Source organism: Squalius cephalus (genome assembly GCF_949319135.1).
Source record: "Squalius cephalus genome assembly, chromosome: 8".
In the NCBI taxonomy this organism is placed as follows: domain Eukaryota; kingdom Metazoa; phylum Chordata; class Actinopteri; order Cypriniformes; family Leuciscidae; genus Squalius; species Squalius cephalus.
Window position 1 is genome coordinate 15,633,439 of NC_137129.1, and position 19,973 is coordinate 15,653,411.

A 19,973-nucleotide genomic window follows, 5' to 3' on the forward strand; every position below is an offset into this window, starting at 1 on the left:
CGACACCACTGCCAATGACAGAAAGTGCAGGAGGCGCAAGGTAGTCCACAGTCTGGAAAAGTTAATGGAGGGAGGAATTGAGCTTAGGGAAGCAAGAGAAAAGAAAAGGAAGGAGAGAAAACGTAAGGAACGGAAGATCACAGAGCCAATGCCACTTCTTGTGGAGGTCAAACCTCTGCCTACTACAGTCAGATGTTCCTTTCCAAAGCCAATAGAGGGGAAACAACCAATGGCTACAACCTCGCTCTACCAGCCGCTCGCTTCAAACCCCTGCCGCCAGTGACTAAACCTCCCGTGCATCCTCAGAAACCAGCTCCAGCACCTGAGGATGTGTTATCCCTGCCATGTTCTCCGCTTCAACTGGATCCTCCCAAACTGTTGGCGGTTCCTCCATGTCCCGATGAAGTTGTCTCCCTCCGACACTCTTCATTCCAAGTGCATCTCAAACGACTTCCTCCAAGCCCCACTCCTGCACATGATGAATTCTTTGCTCTGAGACGTCCTCCCAGCCAGAAGCCTCAGCCGTTCACTTCTTCCCTATTTGAACCACCTTCACAACTCAGCCTGGTGGTCATAGAGGATGAGGAGAGCGAGTATGTGGAGTACACAGGGAGGACCATCCGGGCCAGTACTCAAGTCTAAACACCCCCAAACGCCGGAGGCTGAAATGAAACCGAGAAAGATGTTTTCGATGTGCAGGAGGAAGCGTGGGTGGACGAAGTGGAGGAGGTCCAGGAATTTAAAGAAGAGGAAGGTGAACCCAGTGAAATGGGAGACTCCACGGCCATACAAGTCCATTCGGATGATGCCTCTCAGATCGATGAGCTCACGATGAAGCTCGTCTGTGAATCCTCTACTGACGGTCCCAAGAATGAGACCCAGCACAATGTGAACGTCCAGAAAAAGAGCAAAAGAAAAATGCCATTTGTTCTGTTCACCTGGGTGGAGGAGAAGGACAAGAAAAGGAAGGAGAAGAAAATAATCAAGGAGAGGGAGCGAAGAGAAAGAGTTGCTGCTTGAACGATACATGAACGATCCGAAACTGAAGCACTTGTGGATCAACAAGCACAACCGCAACTACAACTCCTCCTAATGCAGATCTTCGTCCCTCTTCCACTTTAATTGCAAACTTAAGAGTGCAAACTAAAAGTTGAAAGATCCATGACTCTTCCTGACAGTTAAAACAAGTATAATATGAAGTGAATCAATTTGAACTAATTTGAATAATTGTTTAGCTAGAACAGCAGCAGAAAGTGAATCATTCAATGCAGTTCATCATAACAGTGGAGTTCACAGATCATTATATTCTCTCAGATGTGGATCCATCAAATCCATCACCTCCATGTTCGTCTTTTCATGTTTCTTGTCTGCTGTTGTTTTTGGCAATAATTGTTTGTGTATATATCTTTTTTTTTTTACACTGTCTTATTCAGAGTCAAAGACTGCACACTTCATGTGATCAAATAAATCTATATGTCAAAGTAAATAAATTGTATTTGTCTAAATAAAAGTTGTGTTAATGAGACAAAAGAATGTTTTACATGAAAAACAAAGGAGGTGGCAGCAAGTCACTACTTAAATGAGTGAGTTGAATCCTTCATTCAACTCATTCGTTCAAAATAGGATGGATAGATAGACGAATACCGGTAGATAGATAAATGGATAGACAGACAGACGGATGGATGGATGGATAGACAAACGGATGGATGGATGGATGGATAGATAGATAAGATAGATAAACAGATATTTGTTCCAGCATTTATTTACTTTATTTTTGACATTCAAAAAACAATGCGAGTGATGTAAATCTGGCAGGCTTAAAGAAAAACATATCTCATATGATTTAATACGTTTGTTTAAATCCAGCAAAACAGCAAAATATAAAAATGTTCTGTCACTTTCAATATATAAGAATTAAAAATGTTCACAGAATTAAAGAAAACAGAGTGAGTGACAACACCCAACTGTTGTTCAGACCAAATCTTAAAGTACAACAGTCCATCATCAACAGTAAAGTAAGAGCAGAACCCCAGTTTAATGATTAGACATGATTGCCAGTGATATTATGAATGCATGCCAACATAAGCATTTGAAACTATGTAATTAACCGTAGATCTTCTTGCATGTGATCAGGTATTGTGGATAAGCTTGTGTGTCATTGAAGATGACAAATAAAGTCGGGGAGTCGATCTGATCTGTCACGCTGTGGTATCTGACCGGTACGCCAGAATTCTCCTTGAGCGGAGCTGTTTTCATCTCATGTTTGCCCACGGTGAAGTCTCCGGTGAGCACTTTGGCCACAAAAATAAACTTGTGCCCATCTGCATTGGGTGGGGAGTAGGTGTCTGACACAGAGAGCACAGCGTTTACCGCAAAGTAGACACCCTGACCATACACAGTCGCTGTGAGGGAAAAGAGAAAATTCATTTGTTATTTTTAAATTTATATCAGTGATATTTTAGTATGATTACAGGTCATGTTTTGAATTGATTTTGTTGTTAGATTTTTTTGTTTTAATTTCAATTTTAAAATTTCAATCATTTTGTTGTGTTTTTTTAATGTCTATATGTTTTTATTAAGTTTTCAGTTTTTAGTTTATTTAGATTGACTTATTTTAGTACTTCAACTTCAACTAAATGAAAATGAGAAACAATGCCTTGGTATGAAATAAAAAGCTGAAACAAAAAGGTTAAAGTTCCCTATAGAAAACAGAGGGCATGTGCTTTTGATAAAGGGCATCAATTTGTACATCTTTCCATTCCACAAAAAGTTATTTATAGTGCAATTTATTTTCTTAATGTTCTACACAAATTTTGGGTTGACCTTATTGAGGTTTTATCACAAAGTTTGAAATCCTGAGATTTTGAGACTTTGAGATCCTTCTATATATTGTTTTGCTCACAGTTTTATTTTAATTTCTTGTCATATTATATATTTATTTTTTTATTTAGTCTTATGATTGTGGGCGGATCTTGGGCTTTGTTGTATATAGTTATACACATAAAATGTTTAATAAATAAAGAATCACACACAAAAAAAGTTCTTCACACTTAGTAAAAATGGTTATTTTAAGAACTGTTCACTTAAAGGTTCTTTGGGGAACCAAATGGTTCTTCAATGGAATCGCTACAAAAAAAACAAAAAAAAACACTTTTAGAATCTTTATTTTTATGAATGTAACAACCTTCTATGCATTTGGATGATTAGAATGTTCCTGGTTAAATCCCAATGTATGAGCAAATGCTAACAGTAATGCTTGGCTCAGCAAACTCTAGCAGACTTAACAGCATAATACCATTTTTCCCACAGAAGCTCCTGTTGAATCCATGAATGCAAATCTCCTTCACACTGGTTTCACTGGTGCCGTGGTAGAGGATGCGTTCCACTTGTTGCTCTGAGGAGCTCCGTTCAATGCTGGCCTTTTTCAACCTGTACTGGTCATTCAGAAGTTTATTCATGAGCTTCTCAACCTGAAAGTCAGTGTGAGAAAACACAGTCAACAGTGGACAATGACATCCAAGAAGATTTCCAAGGCAGATAATCATTCCTAACTGATAATTCAATGTGCAAACATTTTGATTCTGAAGAGAATTCACAGGTTTTCACCTAGAAAACTAAAAGAAAGATTTGTCTTGTCTTGATGTCTTGCTCATAGAAAAAAAACCCCTCTAAACTGCACATGCACTGACAGATATCAAGGCGTGAGACCAGGGCTCGATTTGAAGGGAGATGGCATCCCCCTTGTTGAAAAAAATTACAAAAAACATCCCCTCTGTAAAAGCACCATCCCCCCTATCATCCCCATTACATTAAGAGTGTTGTGTATAATGTAACCTTATCATGCAAATTAAATATTAAAATTCTCTACATATGATAATTAACAAACTATAAATAACAGCGACTAACCAATCAGAACTCAATATACGAGCTGCGCACTCTCAAGCGAGCTTTCGTCATATTTGAGCTGTTCAAAAAGGCCAAGAGAACGGTTCAAGTGCATCTTTTGATGAACTTAAAAAGAAGAGAACAGAAGGTGTGACATTCCCCTGACATAACATTAGAAAGAATAATTAACAAAGCTAGTGTGTTGATTTAGTAAGGGTCGTTGTCAAAGTTACATTTAATTATTGAAAGTGAATGCAATCACCGAGGTGATAATAAACATATGCATAAGTTAGCTTAATGTATGTGTGTCTATTGTGTATGTATTTTCTAAACAAGCTATGAGCTATGTAACTACACCAGTGAGAGGATGAGTTTCATTCAGAAATTATCACCCTATTCTTTTTGTCTTTACCATCCACTGTTAAAACTTTGGAGCCTAGAAAATTAGGAGGCTTAAAGGGATAGTTCACACAAAAATGAAAATTCTGTCATCAATTACTCACCCTCAAGTTGTTCCAACCCTGTATGAGTTTCTTTCTTCTGCTGAACACAAAAGAAGATATTTTGAAGAATGTTGGTAATCAGACAGTTGACGGTAGCCATTGACTTACATAGTATTTTGTTTCCTACTATGGAAGTCAATGGCTACTGTACACTGTCTGATTACCAACATTCTTCAAAATATCTTCTTTTGTGTTCAACAGAAGAAAGAAACTCATAAAGGGTTGGAACAACTTGAGGGTGAGCAAGTAATGAAAAAAATGTCATTTTTGGGTGAACTATCCTGTGGCGAATTATTTTTTGTTTAAATAAATCTGTTGATAATGATTAGACTATAAACAGTCACACAATACTACAGTCATATAAATTATTTCATTAATAATGCCTATGTAGATTTTTATTCTACTCTTTAATCCTAAGTAAAATGTTTTAAAAATTACACAATCATTGTAATCATTAGCCTTAACCTGTAGTAATCAAGGTTAATCCCCATCCACCACACCACCCCCCTTGAATTTTTTTACAATTCAACCTCTGTGTACGTCTATGTTGAATCGTACCTTAATGATTTTGATTTTGTTGTGGTTGTCCTGAAGGGTGTCATAGAATTCTTTGACCACCTCTTGAAATTCATCAGAATCTACATCCACGGTAGACACTTCAGGCATGTTGGACAGCAGGCTGTAATCCTCATCTAAAAAATAAACATTAACTAAATAATATCATTTCTATTAGGGATGCCAATTTAACATTCATTTAGGTGTTCAATTTTTAGTTTTCACATTTTTTTCACACTAAATGAAAATGAGGCATCAACAGCAAAAATGGCGGATAAACCATTGAACTTCACACTTCTCCTTTTTGGGGATTTCATAGTGTTTAAACAATTTGTACCTGTAGCAGCCGTGTACAAGTCCTCTGTGCTTAGCATTTTCCGTTTAATAGGCACAGATTTCCCGGATGCCAAACTATGCTCTTCCATCTTCTCAAAGTCAATGCTGTAAGGCTGATTGTTGAACAAAATATCAATCTTCTTCTGCTTTATTCTCCAAGCATTTTCAATGAACACAGTGGCATCTGGTGGGTACGGTATCGCCTTAGATGACCCCTGCTCGTACCACACCCACTGTACAGCATTTACGATTTCAGCATCGTTCATCATGTTCTCTGTCCGTCTCAGGACATTCTTTAGGTCAATCACAGCCTCAGAGACGTAATCTTTAAAGCCAGAGAGGATGGCGGTGGTGCCCTGGATGCTGATTTCTACGGCATGCTTCCTCTTAATGAGCTCTATGCATTTCTTCTGATGGGAGGAGAGTTTCCTCAAGTTTTTGTTCTCGATCTTCTCCTCACACTGTCTCATTCCAACCTTCTTGCCCAATGCAATGTCCACCCTTACAAGATCATGGTTGTAGTTAGCATATACGAAGATCTCGGCTGTATTGGATGACTTGATGGCGTCTTGCAATGACATTTCAAATGCTCTCTCCAGCTGCATGTTCTCCTCGGTTGGCATGGAGTCTCTCTTGGAAAGTTCTATAGCCGCCTGGATGTCCTCTGTTTCCGTTCTCTGGTTGTTCTCCATTGATAGCTGAATCGCCAATAAGAGGCTTGCGTCTTCGTCTAGACTGCAGGCGTCCATGGCTGTAGAGGAGCTCTGGAGGTCAAGGGTCTGCAGTGAACGGGGTGAGTCGGGCTCATCTTCTGCCACTGCTGAGGTATCTTGGCTCTGGTCTGAATACAGATCTTGAGATTCTATGTCCATGGATGATAAACTTGAAGTTTGAGGGTTTAAATCGCTGCCAATAACTGCCAACATCTTCTTAGCTTCTTCAATACGAGCTGAAAGACAGAAAACCTTCAGTAACCATTGGGTTCAATAGATTACCATTGTATTTTATTTTATAAAGAAAAGAACTGAAACAAGAGGATCTCAGTCCCCTCCTAATTCAAACACTGGTAAAGAATTAATCAGGACAATGATCCATAATGACCTGAAGTACGTGCATCGGTAGAGTTGCGCCCATTCGGTACTCCAACATTGGATTCCTGAATGAAATTTGCACAAGAACTTCTCTGGAAGTTTTGAGAGTTTGTCATTTTCCATGCCAGCTCCAATATGTCCTGTGGAAAACACAACCACAATCGACTATAAAGTATTATTGAGTATTTGAGATACATACAGATAAAGAATGAAGCTGGATACATTACATTGTCTAGAGGCTCCCAGTGCACTTTCGACATGTCTATGTAGACTTCGAATTTGGCTGTCATCTCTGCCAGTATGCTGACACCCTCCTCATCCTCCAGAAGGAAGCGGGAAATGCCAGGCTGCTTGACCACAATGTTCTTTTTAAAGATTGAGCCAATAATGGCACTTAATAATTCCGCCGCTGATTGACACACAGTCGAATCTCCCTGAATCTGCCAGTGAAATAAAGAGATTACAAGATGCATCTGTAAGCATTATAGAAGACATTTGAAGACAATGATAGCACAACTCATAGTGGGATTGATTGTATATGTAAAAATTATAATACACCATAATAGAAATGAATACACATAGGAAGGAATTATGAGTAAAACAATTATATTAAATACGAGTTGAACAAAATGTAATATATATATATATATATATATATATATATATATATATATATAATTACTATACTTTAATTATATATTGCATAATTTAACTTTACTATTTTATTTATTTCTTTTGTTTCTTAATTTATTTACATTTATTTATTAACATTTCAAAATAAATGTTATTTATCTTATGTATTAAAGATTATTTTGTATTTACCTAAATTTTAGAAATAAAATTATTCTGTAAACATCTTAAATAAATTCTACAACATAGCTCAAAAGTTTGGGATCAGTAAGATGTTTTAATGTTTTTGAAAGAAGTCTCTTATGCTCACCAAGGCGGCATTTATTTGATTTAAGTAAAACAGCAATAATGTTAAATATTATTACAGTATAAAAAAGAATTGTACTGAATATATTTTAAAATGTAATTTATTCCTGTGATGGAACAGCTGAATTTTCAGCATCTTTACTCCAGTCTTCAGTGTCACATGATCCTTCTGAAATCATTCTAATATCCTTATTTGCTGCTCAATTCATTCTTTGTTGAATAGAAAGTTCAAAAGAACAACATTTATTTGACATAGCAATCTATTGAAACACTATAAATGTCTTTTCAGTCATTTTTGATCAATTTAATGCACCCTTGCTAAATAAAAGTATTAATTTAAAAGAAAGAAATTAATTTTACTGACCCCAAACCCACCACAAGTACTGCAAATGTCAATTAAATAAGTCAAACGAATGCAAACTTGGTAACTAACACTTAATCCATCTCCAGTCTCCAGTGGGAATAAGATGACCTCTCCCATGTCTGCCAGTAGATCTCGATGATGGAGTTGCATAAATTTGAGCATTCCTGGTTCCATAGACAGGACTGTCTCCTTCTGGTGTGGTGTGCTGAGAAACTCAACGATCTTGTCTTTTTTGTCTTTTTCCATCCCTGTCAGGGTGACCACAGTAATCATTCCACCAGTGTCAGATACTTTGACACAGCAGAAGTCCAGAGCCACCAGAAAGTCCGACCACTCCTCTGAGAAGACCACACTCTCGTATTCTTTGGCCATCGGCACAGTAAACTCTGCTATCTGGGACTTTATCAGGTCTTCGGCCTGTTTGGCTGCGCTACGGGATGAAGACGTTATAGTGACCATACAGTCTGACACACTGAAGGTTGATGGTATATCTTTTAAAGACAAATTTAACCTCTTTTTAACATCCTCCCTCTCAAGAAACTCAGCTTTGAGTTTGTCATATGTCAGGTGCTCCTGTGCAACACCAGTCAAGAATTCCAGAACTTTGTTCTTAAGTCTTTCAACCTCAATTTGGTCAGGGCCTTTGATTTGGACGCCATCTTTTGCTAGACTGACATCAAATTTCGGGTGAGCCTTTGTGAGGTTCTCAGGCAAATTACTCAAACTGAGCAGCTGATGTTTAGTGGCATCCGGCACAGATATAAAGCTAACACATTCCTTCTGGATAGATGGCTCAGTAGCAGACGCAGTAGTTGTATTCGCTATACTTGTGGTGTTGTCCGTTAGAGCAGCGCCGGGTGCTGAGGTGGTGCTCGCCACTGGGTCAGAAACAGTAGGACTTTGGGATGAGACCGTGTCAATTTGGTTTACCCCGTCCGTTAATGTTCCCTGTCCGTCTTGAGCGCTCACAGATGACTGATCCACCACAGCATGCAGGAAGTCAAAGTACGGCTTGACTACTAAATCGGTACCTTCCAAATTATGGGATTTTTGGAGAATGCAGTCCACAGCTGTAAAAGACAAAGCTCAATTGAGATTCAGAACTGTAAAATAGATACTTCAAGAAAGTGATTAAAGAAAAACATCTTGGCTTACATTTCACATCCTTGAAAGAAACTTTAGCACATCCGTTAGACAGCATGCTAACTCCGAGAACATCCGCCCCTCCACCACGACTACTCCCAAAGTAGAGCTCCAGTATGTCCTCTGTGTGGGCAGGAGACAGATTGGCCACCAAAACCGAGTCTGTAGATTCTACCTGCTCCAGAGTGACCTTTGCTCCATTTAGACTCTTCTTGGAAACTTCGTCACTAAGCATCTGAAAATCTATGGAATCACGTACACAGTGACAAAATATTTAAGACAGATTATTATTATACGTAATTATTATTATACATTCATTTGTGAATTTATTTGAAATGGTTCTAGATGTGTCACATGATCCTTGAGAAATCATTCAAATATGCTGATTTGCTTCAAATGTTTTGGTTGCACTTTTATTTTACAGTACATGCACTTTCAATGTGCTTACAGTGTATTTACCCACGCAAGTACTGAGTAATGTAAGGTTACTACATGGGTTAAGGTTAGGATTAGGGGTAGGTACAGGGTTAGTAACTAGTTATTATTATTCAGTTAGTGTTATTACTACAATAAGCACATAGTATGTACATGCAAAACAGGACCGTAAAATAAAGTACTGCCAATGTCTTTCCTGTCACTTTTGATTAATTCAATGCATCCTTATTTTTAAATTTAATTTGAGACAATTAGATTGATACTTTATCTTTTAAAACCAAAGAAAATAAATGTTTTGCTTGAAATGTAGCTTGTGCTGTATTTCTTTTTTCCTTTTTATATTTCTTTCTAATTGGTTTAATATTTTATTATCTACCATAAAGACACATTTTAAGTGTGGCTAAAGTGTGCCTATATACTGTACAATGTAAAGCTGAACAGCAACAAACCTTTAGGCAAAGGTCTTTTTAGGTGTACTAGAACCAGGTCCTTGTTTAGAGATGGATACAAGGTGAAGTCTGTTTCAAAGGCCATTCTAGTAATGTTTTCCATAAAAAGTTCCACATGGTCCAGGGAAGTGTGTGGATTGAGCCCTCTAAGCAACAGTTTCCCAGGGTCTTTTGGTGGCTTCCTTCGCAGTGTCAGTGTGGTATTGAAGAGGACATGGGACCTGGAGAGAACACTCACAGCAGCTGGTGTAAGAGAAAGAAGTTATTTATATGTTTCACTTATATATGCCTATAATACTGTAATTTTATAGAATCCATACAGAGGGAACTCAATATCTAGAACAGTATGGTGATGATGTCTTACTCTCAGCATCTTCAAAAACTACCAACGCTTGGTTTCCACGTCTCTCCAAAAAGGCCACGTTCCCTCCCCCAGAGCGTCGCTTGTTCTCAAAGTAGAGAGTGAGAAGGTCATCGTCCCAATCATCAGGAATATCAAGAACATCCAAACTCCGCTCCTCCAGGCTATCAGCCATCCTAACAAAACAGTAAACACACAGGAAGTATGTAGTTGAGCAGGTTGAGGATAACGCTAGTTACGTATGTAACTGTGGTTCTGTGAATTCCGGATGACCGCCAGAGGCAGTGCAAAGCACTAGTGGATAATCGCTGCGCCAGCTAGATAGATCGAGAAGAATATAACAACAAAGTCACGTCATGACGCAGACCGAGACGCGAGGATATAACCCAAGAGCGACTCGGTGCCCAGCCTCAGAATGCTTTCTCGCGCATTCCGAGTGACGAGGGACTCTGGCGGTCATCCGGAATTCACAGAACCACAGTTACATACGTAACTAGCGTTCTGTTTCATTCCTACTGACCGCCAGAGGCAGTGCAAAGCACTAGTGGATGACGCATATCAACACAGTCATGAGGAATGCCACCCACCTGCCAATATCAGGATTGCTCCAGAAGGACTGCAGAGCTCACATCATGGGAAGCAGCCACGTTAACCTTGTAGAACCGCGCAAAGGTACATGGAGAAGACCAGGTAGCAGCTTCGCAGACATCCGCCAAGGAAACTCCCCGTAAAGTGGCCCAAGACGAAGACACGGCCCTAGTGGAGTGACAAGTAACACCCACTGGTAAGGGTTGATGAGATCTATTATACGCCAACTTTATCGTCTCGACAATCCAGCGTGATAGTCTCTGTTTGGACAAAGATGCACCCTTGCGTACCTCACCATAACAAACAAATAACTGATCTGTCTGTCTGAAAGAAGCGGTAGACTTAACATAGCACTTTAAAGCTCGTACAGGACACAGAAGATGAGACCTCCCCCCATCTGTATCTGAGTGATTGAAAGGCGGCTGAAAAGCAGCCAGATGAATAGACTGATTCACAAATTGTGGTAACAAAACCTTAGGGAGAAAGGCTGGATTAGGCCGAAGAATGACCCCAGAATCCTCTGGTAACCAGCGTAAACACAACTCACTCACTGACAAGGCATGAAGTTCACCAACACGTCTAGTGGAAGCAACGGCCAACAAAAAAGACACTTTTAAGGACAACCACTTAATATCTGCAACATCTAATGGCTCAAATGGTGGTGTACAAAGGGACTCCAGAACAAGCGGTAAGTCCCACACAGGAAAAGGAGTAGAACGAACGGCTTTAAACGCCTCGCTCCCTTCAGAAAACTACAAACAAGGTTATGAGACCCAAGGGAAGCACCAGCAACCGGGTCATGATAAGCAGATATGGCAGCAACATAAACTTTTAAAGTGGAGGCCGCCCTGTTGTCATCAAATAGATGCTGCAAGAAACTCAAAACTGTCGGCACAGTACAGTGAACTGGGTCAATTCCTTGATCTCCGCACCAAGAAGAAAATATCCTCCAACGAGCAGCATAAAGCTGTCGTGTCGAAGGAGCCCTAGCGTTGCCGATAGTGTTCACTACTGCCGGTTCACAATCCATTAACTGTGATCTGGACCCAAGGGCCAAACCCAGAGCTGAAGACGAGTTGGATCTGGGTGCCAAACACGGCCGTGCATCTGAGAAAGAAGGTCCCGTCTGGTGGGAAGCTGCCATGGTTCGCCTTGTAACAGACTCAGAAGGAGAGGAAACCATGGCCTGGATGGCCATCGAGGTGCCACTAAAAGCACCCTGTGCTTGTATAGGAATACACGATGTAATGTTTCCCACAGAAGTGGAAATGGAGGGAACGCATACAACAGGCAACTCGGCCACTCGTGGGCTAATGCATCCTGTCCCAATGGGCTGGACGTTTCGGCTCTCGCGAACCACCAGCGGCAATGAGTGGTCATTTCCGATGCAAACAGGTCGACCTCTGCCTTGCCAAACCGTTGCCAAATCATCTGTACTACATCCGGGTGAAGTCTCCATTCCCCCGGGAGCAGCAGATCCCTGGACAGAGCATCCGCCACTTGATTGTCCAATCCCGGGAGATGAACTGCCCTTATTGAGGCCAGCCGGCCCTGAGACCATGTGAGGATCTTGCGAGTTAGCAGTAAAGATGCAAGAGACCTGGTGCCGCCCTGATGATTCAAATGAAAGACCGTCGACGTGTTGTCGGACCGGACAAGCACATGACGACCCATCAGGTTTGGTAAGAAGTGTTGTAGAGCTAAGTACACTGCCTTCAACTCCAGGACGTTGATGTGTTCTAAGGCCTCCCTGGGTGACCAGTGACCACCAATTCCCCTCTGGTTCCACGTTGCCCCCCATCCTGTTAGTGAAGCATCGGTCGTGATCACTTCCCGACGGGAGGACACCACCCCTAGAGGCACACCGGCTTTCAGAAATGTTACCTTTTTCCAGGGTTTCAATGCACGGACACAGGCAGGCGAAACGACAATCATGCAATGGCGATGTCTCGCTGAATCTAGCCCTAAGCTGTTGCTCCACCTCTGAAGAGGCCTGAGGTGAAGCAATCCCAAGGGGATCACGGATGTTGCGGCAGCTAACATCCCCATTAGTTGCAGAAGGACCCCATAAGGAAGTTTTGTCCCCTGACCGAAACGAGTCAGTAGCTGACAAATATTGTCTGTTCGTGCGTGAGACAATGTGGCAGACATTGTGATTGAATTGAGTGTTATTCCTATGAAGGTTATGGTCTGTTCTGGGACCAGATGACTCTTTGTGTCGTTTACAGTAAGGCCCAACTTCTGGATATGCTCCAACACAATCCTGGTGTTGTGTAACGCATGTCGTCTTGTTGGGGCACAGAGCAGCCAATCGTCTAAGTAGGGCAGAATCCTCATGCCCTTGGACCAAAGTGGAGTCAGGGCCGCACTCATGCATCTTGTGAAAACACGAGGAGCCAGAGATAGACCGAATGGTAGAACTCTGAACTGATAGGCTTGATTCTGAAAGCTGAATCTTAGAAACTTCCTGTGGTGGGGAGCAACGGGAACATGGAAGTAAGCGTCCTTCAAGTCCACACTCACGAACCAGTCTCCTTTCGTCACAGATCGAAGAACGTCGACTGTGCGTAACATTCGGAAAGGAAGAGACTTTAAGAACACGTTTAGGCGCCTCAGGTCCAGAACTGGACGAAAACTGCCATCTTTCTTTGGAACAAGGAAGTACGTGGAGTAAAACCCGTCCCTCTGATTGATGGGAAGAACTTTTTCTATGGCTCCTTTCAGTAACAGTGAATGAATTTCTAAGGAAAGGGCCATTGAACTGGTTACGTCTTTGACAACTGTCGGAAAGATTCCTGAAAACTTGGGAGGCCGGCGTCGGAATTGCAGAGTGTATCCCCTGCTCAAAGTCGCCAGAACCCAGGGGTCGGACACTGAATTTTCCCAGTAATGTAGATGCTGCACAGTGAAACGACCGACCGCCGGCCCCATAACTTCAGGGTTTTTGGCCTCTGCCTTTAGGACCTGTGGGGGGGCGCTGACGTGGTCTCCCCTGCTGGTGACGGTAAAAAGGGCGGCGTCCCTGGGCCTCCTCAGCCCCTCTCTGCCGCTGTGGAGCCTGAAGCTGAGAAACGTTCTGCTGTCGCACTCGATGCTCCGAGCTCGGATAGCGTGGGTGAGCCGGAGTCAGAGGCATTCTAAAAGGTGGTGTTCGTGGAACCTGAGTCAGTTGTCGTGTGGCTTCTGACAACTTCATTCTCTTTTCCAATACCTCAGAAACATTGGGGCCAAAAAGATGTCCTGGTACAATTGGCAGTTCTCTCAGTGTCTTCTTACAATCTTCAGGTAACCTTGCCTGAGCAAGCCATACCTGACGCCGAGCTGTTAGAAGGGTCGCTGAAAGTGTCCCAAGTTCCCGAGTCACATGACCCATAGTCAACAGAGCAGTCTGTAAGAACTGAGATGCAGAAGCGTCAACGCTCGCTGACTCTAATGTGTTATTGCAGGCAAGAAGCAGCTGGCAGATAGTATTCTCAGCTCGAGTTATATAGGCTACCGACTCATATGCTTTCTTCAAGAAAGTGTCAGTACGTCCACATTGCGCACTCGGGCAGCGTACATTGCCTCTTAGAGCCTCATCTGGTGATACCACCAAAGCTGCAACCGGCTGTTCAATTTCAGGCGCCCGTCCTACCCCAATGGAGTCAGCCTCAGCCATTGCTGCAAGAGTGCGGGCTGTCTTTGACCTCCTCCTAGGCACATTGGGACTGGTAAGTGCACTGGAGAATTCTGTCACAAAATCCTTACACGGTGGCATTGCGAACACATTACTATCAGCAGCTTGTCTGAAGAACACATTGGTTTGAATGGGTTGGACAGGTGATTTGTCAAGACCCAAACGAGCCACCGCCATCTGCAGAACCGATAACACATCGTCTGGAGCAGATGGGCCTGCACCTGATGAATGTACAGACCCACCGCTTGAACCACCTGTAGCATATAGGTTAGAAAAAACATCGTTTGGGAGGGTGGGTTGTATGGCAGGTTCCACCGATTCTTCATCGAGAAAATGAGAATTAGACGCGCTCATGGAGAGAGCGTCAAAATCTATATCATGTGGGGGTTGGAAATCACTCTCATCCACTGGTGTGTTTTCAGTATGTGGGGCCGACACTGGGGGTTGTAGAGACTGAAGAAGACGTTTCATCTCAATCATTTCTGAAGAGAGAGAAGCTACAGTCTTCGATAACAAGTGTTCTGAACTGTCTTTGTGTGGTACAGATTTCTTCTTGCTAGGCGGAGCGCCAGCAGCTGCTGATGCGCGACGCTTTTGAGCGCGTCGCGGCTGTTGTGCGAGGGTAACAGGCGAGTTAATGTCTAACTCAGCAAGGCGAAGCTGTCTCTCTGACATCGGTAGCATACTACAATGCAAACACGGATCAGTCAGGGCCTCCTTCAGATGTTGAGCGCCTAAACATGATGGGCATCGATCGTGTCCGTCGTCGGGAAGAAGCGTATTCGGACACAATTTGCAACTTGAAACGGAGATGAGAGAGCTATGATCCATGACTCCGTCAATAACACGTCCTCGGTTAGCACCGTAGGCACTTAAAACTGTAATAGCACCCACTGAGCAGTTCGAAAAAATCTTCGGATAGAACCGAAAATTCTATAACATGAAACGCTCTCACAAGAAACGTAAAAGTCAAATCTGCCTTCGGATAGAACCGCGAGGCATTCAATGACTAGCACTACGGCGAGTAATTTATGCGATGATAATATAAATATATATTTATATCAAACACATATAATGTTAGGTTTGCGGTGAACGCAACCTAAGCGCGGTCGAAACCAGCCACCGGATAGTACCGTGAAGCACAGAGTTTCGCCGACGCAACCACAAATAATCGTATGCACTCACCTAATTAAGAAAAATAATCCAAGATATCCGTCCTGATGATAGTGTAGAACGCGCTGTCACAGCTTGGGAGGGCGAATCCTCGCAACTCAGGTAAGCTGCACGGGACAGCGTGAAAACAAACGACCTATCAAAAGCGAGAAAGCGAAAGAGGCTGGGCACCGAGTCGCTCTTGGGTTATATCCTCGCGTCTCGGTCTGCGTCATGACGTGACTTTGTTGTTATATTCTTCTCGATCTATCTAGCTGGCGCAGCGATTATCCACTAGTGCTTTGCACTGCCTCTGGCGGTCAGTAGGAATGAAACAGAACTGACATTCCTGCCACAGTTACCAGCAAAACCTTATATGGTTTTATTTCTTTATTTTTTAAGTGAAATTGGCAGATTTTGTGAAATGTACCTACCTACTTATTGTGTAATGTCTATTATTTGTATTGTTTTGTGGTTTTATTTATTGCTACAGTGTGTTTACGATAGATAGATAGATAGATAGATAGATAGATAGATAGATAGATAGATAGATAGATAGATAGATATCACTAGGTAGTATTAGATTATTATAAATAGCTGGTAATTGGATGTTGTGGAAATTGGATAATGGAAATCGTATGTAGTGTAACGTTAAGTCCAATGCCGAGAAAGAGAAACTGAAAGGCTTACGATGGATCATGGCATACGGTAACTCAAGAGTATAATACAATATGAATATAAAGTGTGCACGAAAATGTTTGACAATACGTAACATAATAACAACACAAGAATAATATATTGACAGTTAAATTGAGCAGACTCACATGAAAACTGCACATTCACAGGCCAACTGCCGCGACTCACTAGCGTTACTTCCTGCTTTGAGACAACACTGACACAACAAGTGACACTTTGAGATAAAAACCTTAGAGATACAAATACAAAAAAAATATATAATAAGAATAATAAAAATAAATGTCTATTTGTAAATAAATGTTTATCGTAATTGTACATTTAATGACAGTGCAATAGACATATTCTTAACAGCCAAATTTTCAAATAATAATAATAAAAAATATAATCAAGTTAAAAATACTTCATCAATATCTACACAAAATACATACGGTTGCCGATTAATGGACGTTTAATGACGTCGCCGCGAGTTTTTCGCCGTGACATCGGGTATAAAATAAAAGTTCCCTGATAGACCAGTAACTGCGTATAATTATAAGCTCCTCCCACTACTGAATAACGAGCCCAGCTCGGGCGTTCAATTTTGTGTCAATCATCCGCTTCAACCAATAGCAGCGTTTGTTACTTTGATGTCGTTCTGTAACTAATGCGCATGCGTGAACGACAACAGCGTTTTGTAGAAAACTGAGACCTCACGCGTGAAAGGTAATGCTTTTAATGTGTACTTTAAATAGTTGTAGATTCTGATAAATGAAATGAACACTGATAACTTAATATTCATATGAAGAATAATACATCTAGCTTTGTGTGTGATAGCAGCACGTGTACATACACACATTAGAGATTAGACAGTCCATCAGCACTGAATAGAATACATTTCTTACATGGTTTTTGGTAAACTATAGGTCATATAATTTATATATACATAATATAGTAAACTAATAAATAATAATTTATACCTAATAAATTCATATAATTATATTTGATAGCACATAAAATATGTAATAAGTAAGTTGTGTATCTGTGTTTCAGGCAATGGATCCTCCGAAGGATATTCAGCCTCCCAAACAGCAGCCAATGATCTATATTTGTGGAGGTAATAACACTCTGTCATGTGTTGTGTATTAGTCATTTTTATATATATAATCATGTCTTTCATAACTATGCAAACACAATTCCCATCATACAATATGTCTGAGCAGTTGTGTATTTTTGCTCTTGTGTTTCAGAGTGTCACACAGAAAATGAGATCAAAGCTAGAGACCCCATCAGATGCAGAGAATGTGGTTACAGAATCATGTACAAGAAAAGGACCAAAAGATGTATCCTTTAAACTAAATAATGCTTAGTGGTTGAAATAATTGTTCACCCAAAAATGTCACTCACTTACCCTCATGTTGTTCCAAACCATAATTGTCATAGTTGTTCCATACATCATATGTGGTTAAATATTTATTTTCCCATTAAGAAAAAAAAACGAGAGAATTCTGAAATGTTTTTTAATAATATAGAGGCTGATCATTTAAAAATTGAGCTCTTGGCATGGTTCTGTGAATCTGATATGCATGCCATTATTAAGTCAATATATTATATTTCGTTTTTTGTGGTCTTGGTTTATGCCCGATGTTCTTTATATTTACCCTTGACTCCTGTTTCCAGTGGTCGTATTCGATGCCCGATGAGATGCATCCTGCTGTTTTTTTCTATTATGATTAGCTTTTTTTTTACATCTTTGATTATGTAAATACATGTATACAATTTGAATACGCAGTAATCAAAATTGAGTAAAAACTGTTTACAAAAAAATTCTTCAAGTGTTTGTATTTACATTTTTGAGTTAGAAATTGATATTTTGGGGTGAAACCACTGATTGAATCATGTGGAGTGAGTTGTTCTTGTAAGATTTAAAATGGGTTTTTTCATTACAAATAGAAATATTAAGGTGTGGTTACATTCGTGAAATATCCTGAGCCTATAGTAAAAAAGTTGCCAATAGTATAGAAACTATATGAAGCACAGCTCACACAGAAGTCACTTTCAAATCAAGTAGTTTTGTGTAAGTTAACATGGCAAATTTGTGCGACCAATTTGATCCGGAAGCGAAATCTCTGTGGGGAAATCTTTTGCCCTTTTGTGAAATTCCTGATCACGTGGAATCTTACTGAAATGATTGGATTTGCCAAGAACGATAAATGTGATTGCACCTTTATTGGATTGTAAAGTAAATATGAATTAAAGAATGTAATAGTATTTGGTGTCATTATAGTATTCATTTTAGTAGAATTTCATTTTAGTGAAACGTGATGATCCAGCGTGATTTCGGAAAAGAGTATCTTGTGCTTCAGTGGACGCAAAAACAATTAACCACCTGTACAAATGAATTCAGCTGATTAAAATTGCTAGCATTTGGACAGTTAAATGTTTTGAAATCCAAGATTTTTTATTTACATGTTCTTGATGTGTCTGGGAAACATTTACTACAGTAAGTTTTACTAGCAACTAACATTCACTACAATATCACAAAACTCATCTATCTATCCAATGTAAACACACTGTAGCAATAAATCAAACCACAACAACAATACAAATAATAGACATTGTACAATAGGTAGGTAGGTTAATCTCACAAAATCTGTCCATTTCACACACCCAAAAAAACTGATTATTGGAGTGTTTTACAAAAAAATACTATTTCAGTCTTTCTACTTCAGAATTTCGTGTTTAATTCAATGTGTTACTTGCTGTTTCTTTGTAACTTCTTACTAGCAGTTTTTGAGTGAAAATTGTTTCTATACCATTTTTTGTTTTCTGTGTTTGGCAAATTTAAAAATTATTGTGATCAATTTTAATGGCTGAACAAAATAACTGTCTTGTATTTGAAAACGACATGTTCTAGCAGGTCCGCACAAAGATAAAGTTAAAAGTGTCTACAGGGGTGTAAATACAAGGAACAGTCAAGGAATTCAATAAGATAAAAATATGAATGAATAAAACAAACACTTACATTTTTAAGTCAAGCACAGAAGAGGAAACGATAACACACCATGCTTGTAGACAGAGGTGTAAAGTCCAGGTTCAGAAAGTAAAATTCCTCCTCGGTATTTTGTTCCAATCACCTGGATTTGCTAATTAGCGCAGTTTTTCAGCCAGGAGATAGAAGTAAGAACTAAGTTCATGGGTGGAATAAACATATGGCAGGACTTTTACTTTCTGACCCCTGGACTTTACACCTCTGTTTATAGATATGTATGTGATTGTACTCACATCTCTGCTCTCTCCTATGTGATAGGTTGTGAAATTGGTTTCTATCTTACATCAAAAGTATTCAAATGCAAGTGATAGTTCACCCAAAAATGTTTGTCATTATCTACTGGTGCTCAAGTTGTTCCGAACCTGTATGAGTTTCTTTCTTCTGTTGAACACAAAAAGAAGATATTTTAAAGAATGTTGTAATCAGACAGTTGATGGTAACCATTGACTTGCATAGTATTTTTTTTTTTCCTACTATGCAAGTCAATGGCTGCTGTCAACTGTCTGATTACAACATTCTTTAAAATATCTTCTTTTTGTGTTCAACAGAAGAAAGAAACGCATACAGGTTCGGAACAACTTGAGCGCCAGTAAGTAATGAAAAAAAAAAAATTTGGGGGTGAACTATTCCTTGAAGTCTAAGGGAGTAAGTTATTCGTTTGCTGCTTTGGTGAGAATGTACAGCGAAGAGCTATATTTAGCTTTTGGATGACAGTATAAAGCACGGAAATGGCATCATAAGAACATTCAGGAGCCATAAAATAAACTCAAGTCTT

At 40.2% G+C, this 19,973-nt stretch overlaps 2 protein-coding genes across 4 annotated transcripts; one reads left to right on the forward strand and one right to left on the reverse strand.

Annotated features, from left to right (window-relative positions):
* Positions 1–1,417: 1,417 nt before the first annotated feature.
* On the reverse strand, positions 1,418–16,698 carry parp10 (poly(ADP-ribose) polymerase family member 10). Of its 3 annotated transcripts, none has more exons than XM_079878841.1 (12): positions 16,599–16,698; positions 16,299–16,399; positions 10,062–10,234; positions 9,698–9,940; positions 8,826–9,056; positions 7,740–8,740; positions 6,598–6,810; positions 6,381–6,510; positions 5,281–6,228; positions 4,947–5,080; positions 3,296–3,470; positions 1,418–2,402 (listed from the first exon to the last, which is right to left on the reverse strand). In XM_079878841.1, coding segments are annotated over exons 2-12 (3,549 nt in total). In that variant the 5' UTR covers positions 16,301–16,399; positions 16,599–16,698; the 3' UTR covers positions 1,418–2,103. The 3 variants fall into 3 exon arrangements, with proteins under 3 accessions (XP_079734967.1, XP_079734966.1, XP_079734965.1); XM_079878840.1 differs by having other exon boundaries at positions 16,299–16,366; positions 16,599–16,693; XM_079878839.1 differs by having other exon boundaries at positions 16,299–16,353; positions 16,599–16,674.
* A 93-nt stretch (positions 16,699–16,791) lies between these two features.
* polr2k (RNA polymerase II, I and III subunit K) lies at positions 16,792–18,583 on the forward strand. Its single transcript, XM_079878842.1, has 4 exons — positions 16,792–16,872; positions 17,200–17,263; positions 17,397–17,489; positions 17,827–18,583. The coding sequence occupies exons 2-4, from the start codon at positions 17,203–17,205 to the stop codon at positions 17,847–17,849; spliced, it is 177 nt and encodes a 58-aa protein (XP_079734968.1). The 5' UTR covers positions 16,792–16,872; positions 17,200–17,202; the 3' UTR covers positions 17,850–18,583.
* Positions 18,584–19,973: the final 1,390 nt, after the last annotated feature.

Bases quoted from the DNA above. Each gene is read 5' to 3' on its own strand.
- polr2k (XM_079878842.1), top strand. From the start codon at position 17,203: ATGGATCCTCCGAAGGATATTCAGCCTCCCAAACAGCAGCCAATGATC. The intron at 17,264-17,396 runs GTAATAACACTC...CTTGTGTTTCAG, and splicing joins AATGATCTATATTTGTGGAG to AGTGTCACACAGAAAATGAG. The intron at 17,490-17,826 runs GTATCCTTTAAA...TCCTGTTTCCAG, and splicing joins CAAGAAAAGGACCAAAAGAT to TGGTCGTATTCGATGCCCGA.
- parp10 (XM_079878839.1), bottom strand. From the start codon at position 16,653: ATGTCACGGCGAAAAACTCGCGGCGACGTCATTAAACGTCCATTAATC. The intron at 9,057-9,697 runs GTTTGTTGCTGT...GTGATTCCATAG, and splicing joins AAAAAGACCTTTGCCTAAAG to ATTTTCAGATGCTTAGTGAC. The intron at 6,811-7,739 runs GTTAGTTACCAA...TTTCACTGGCAG, and splicing joins AGACTGGAGATGGATTAAGT to ATTCAGGGAGATTCGACTGT.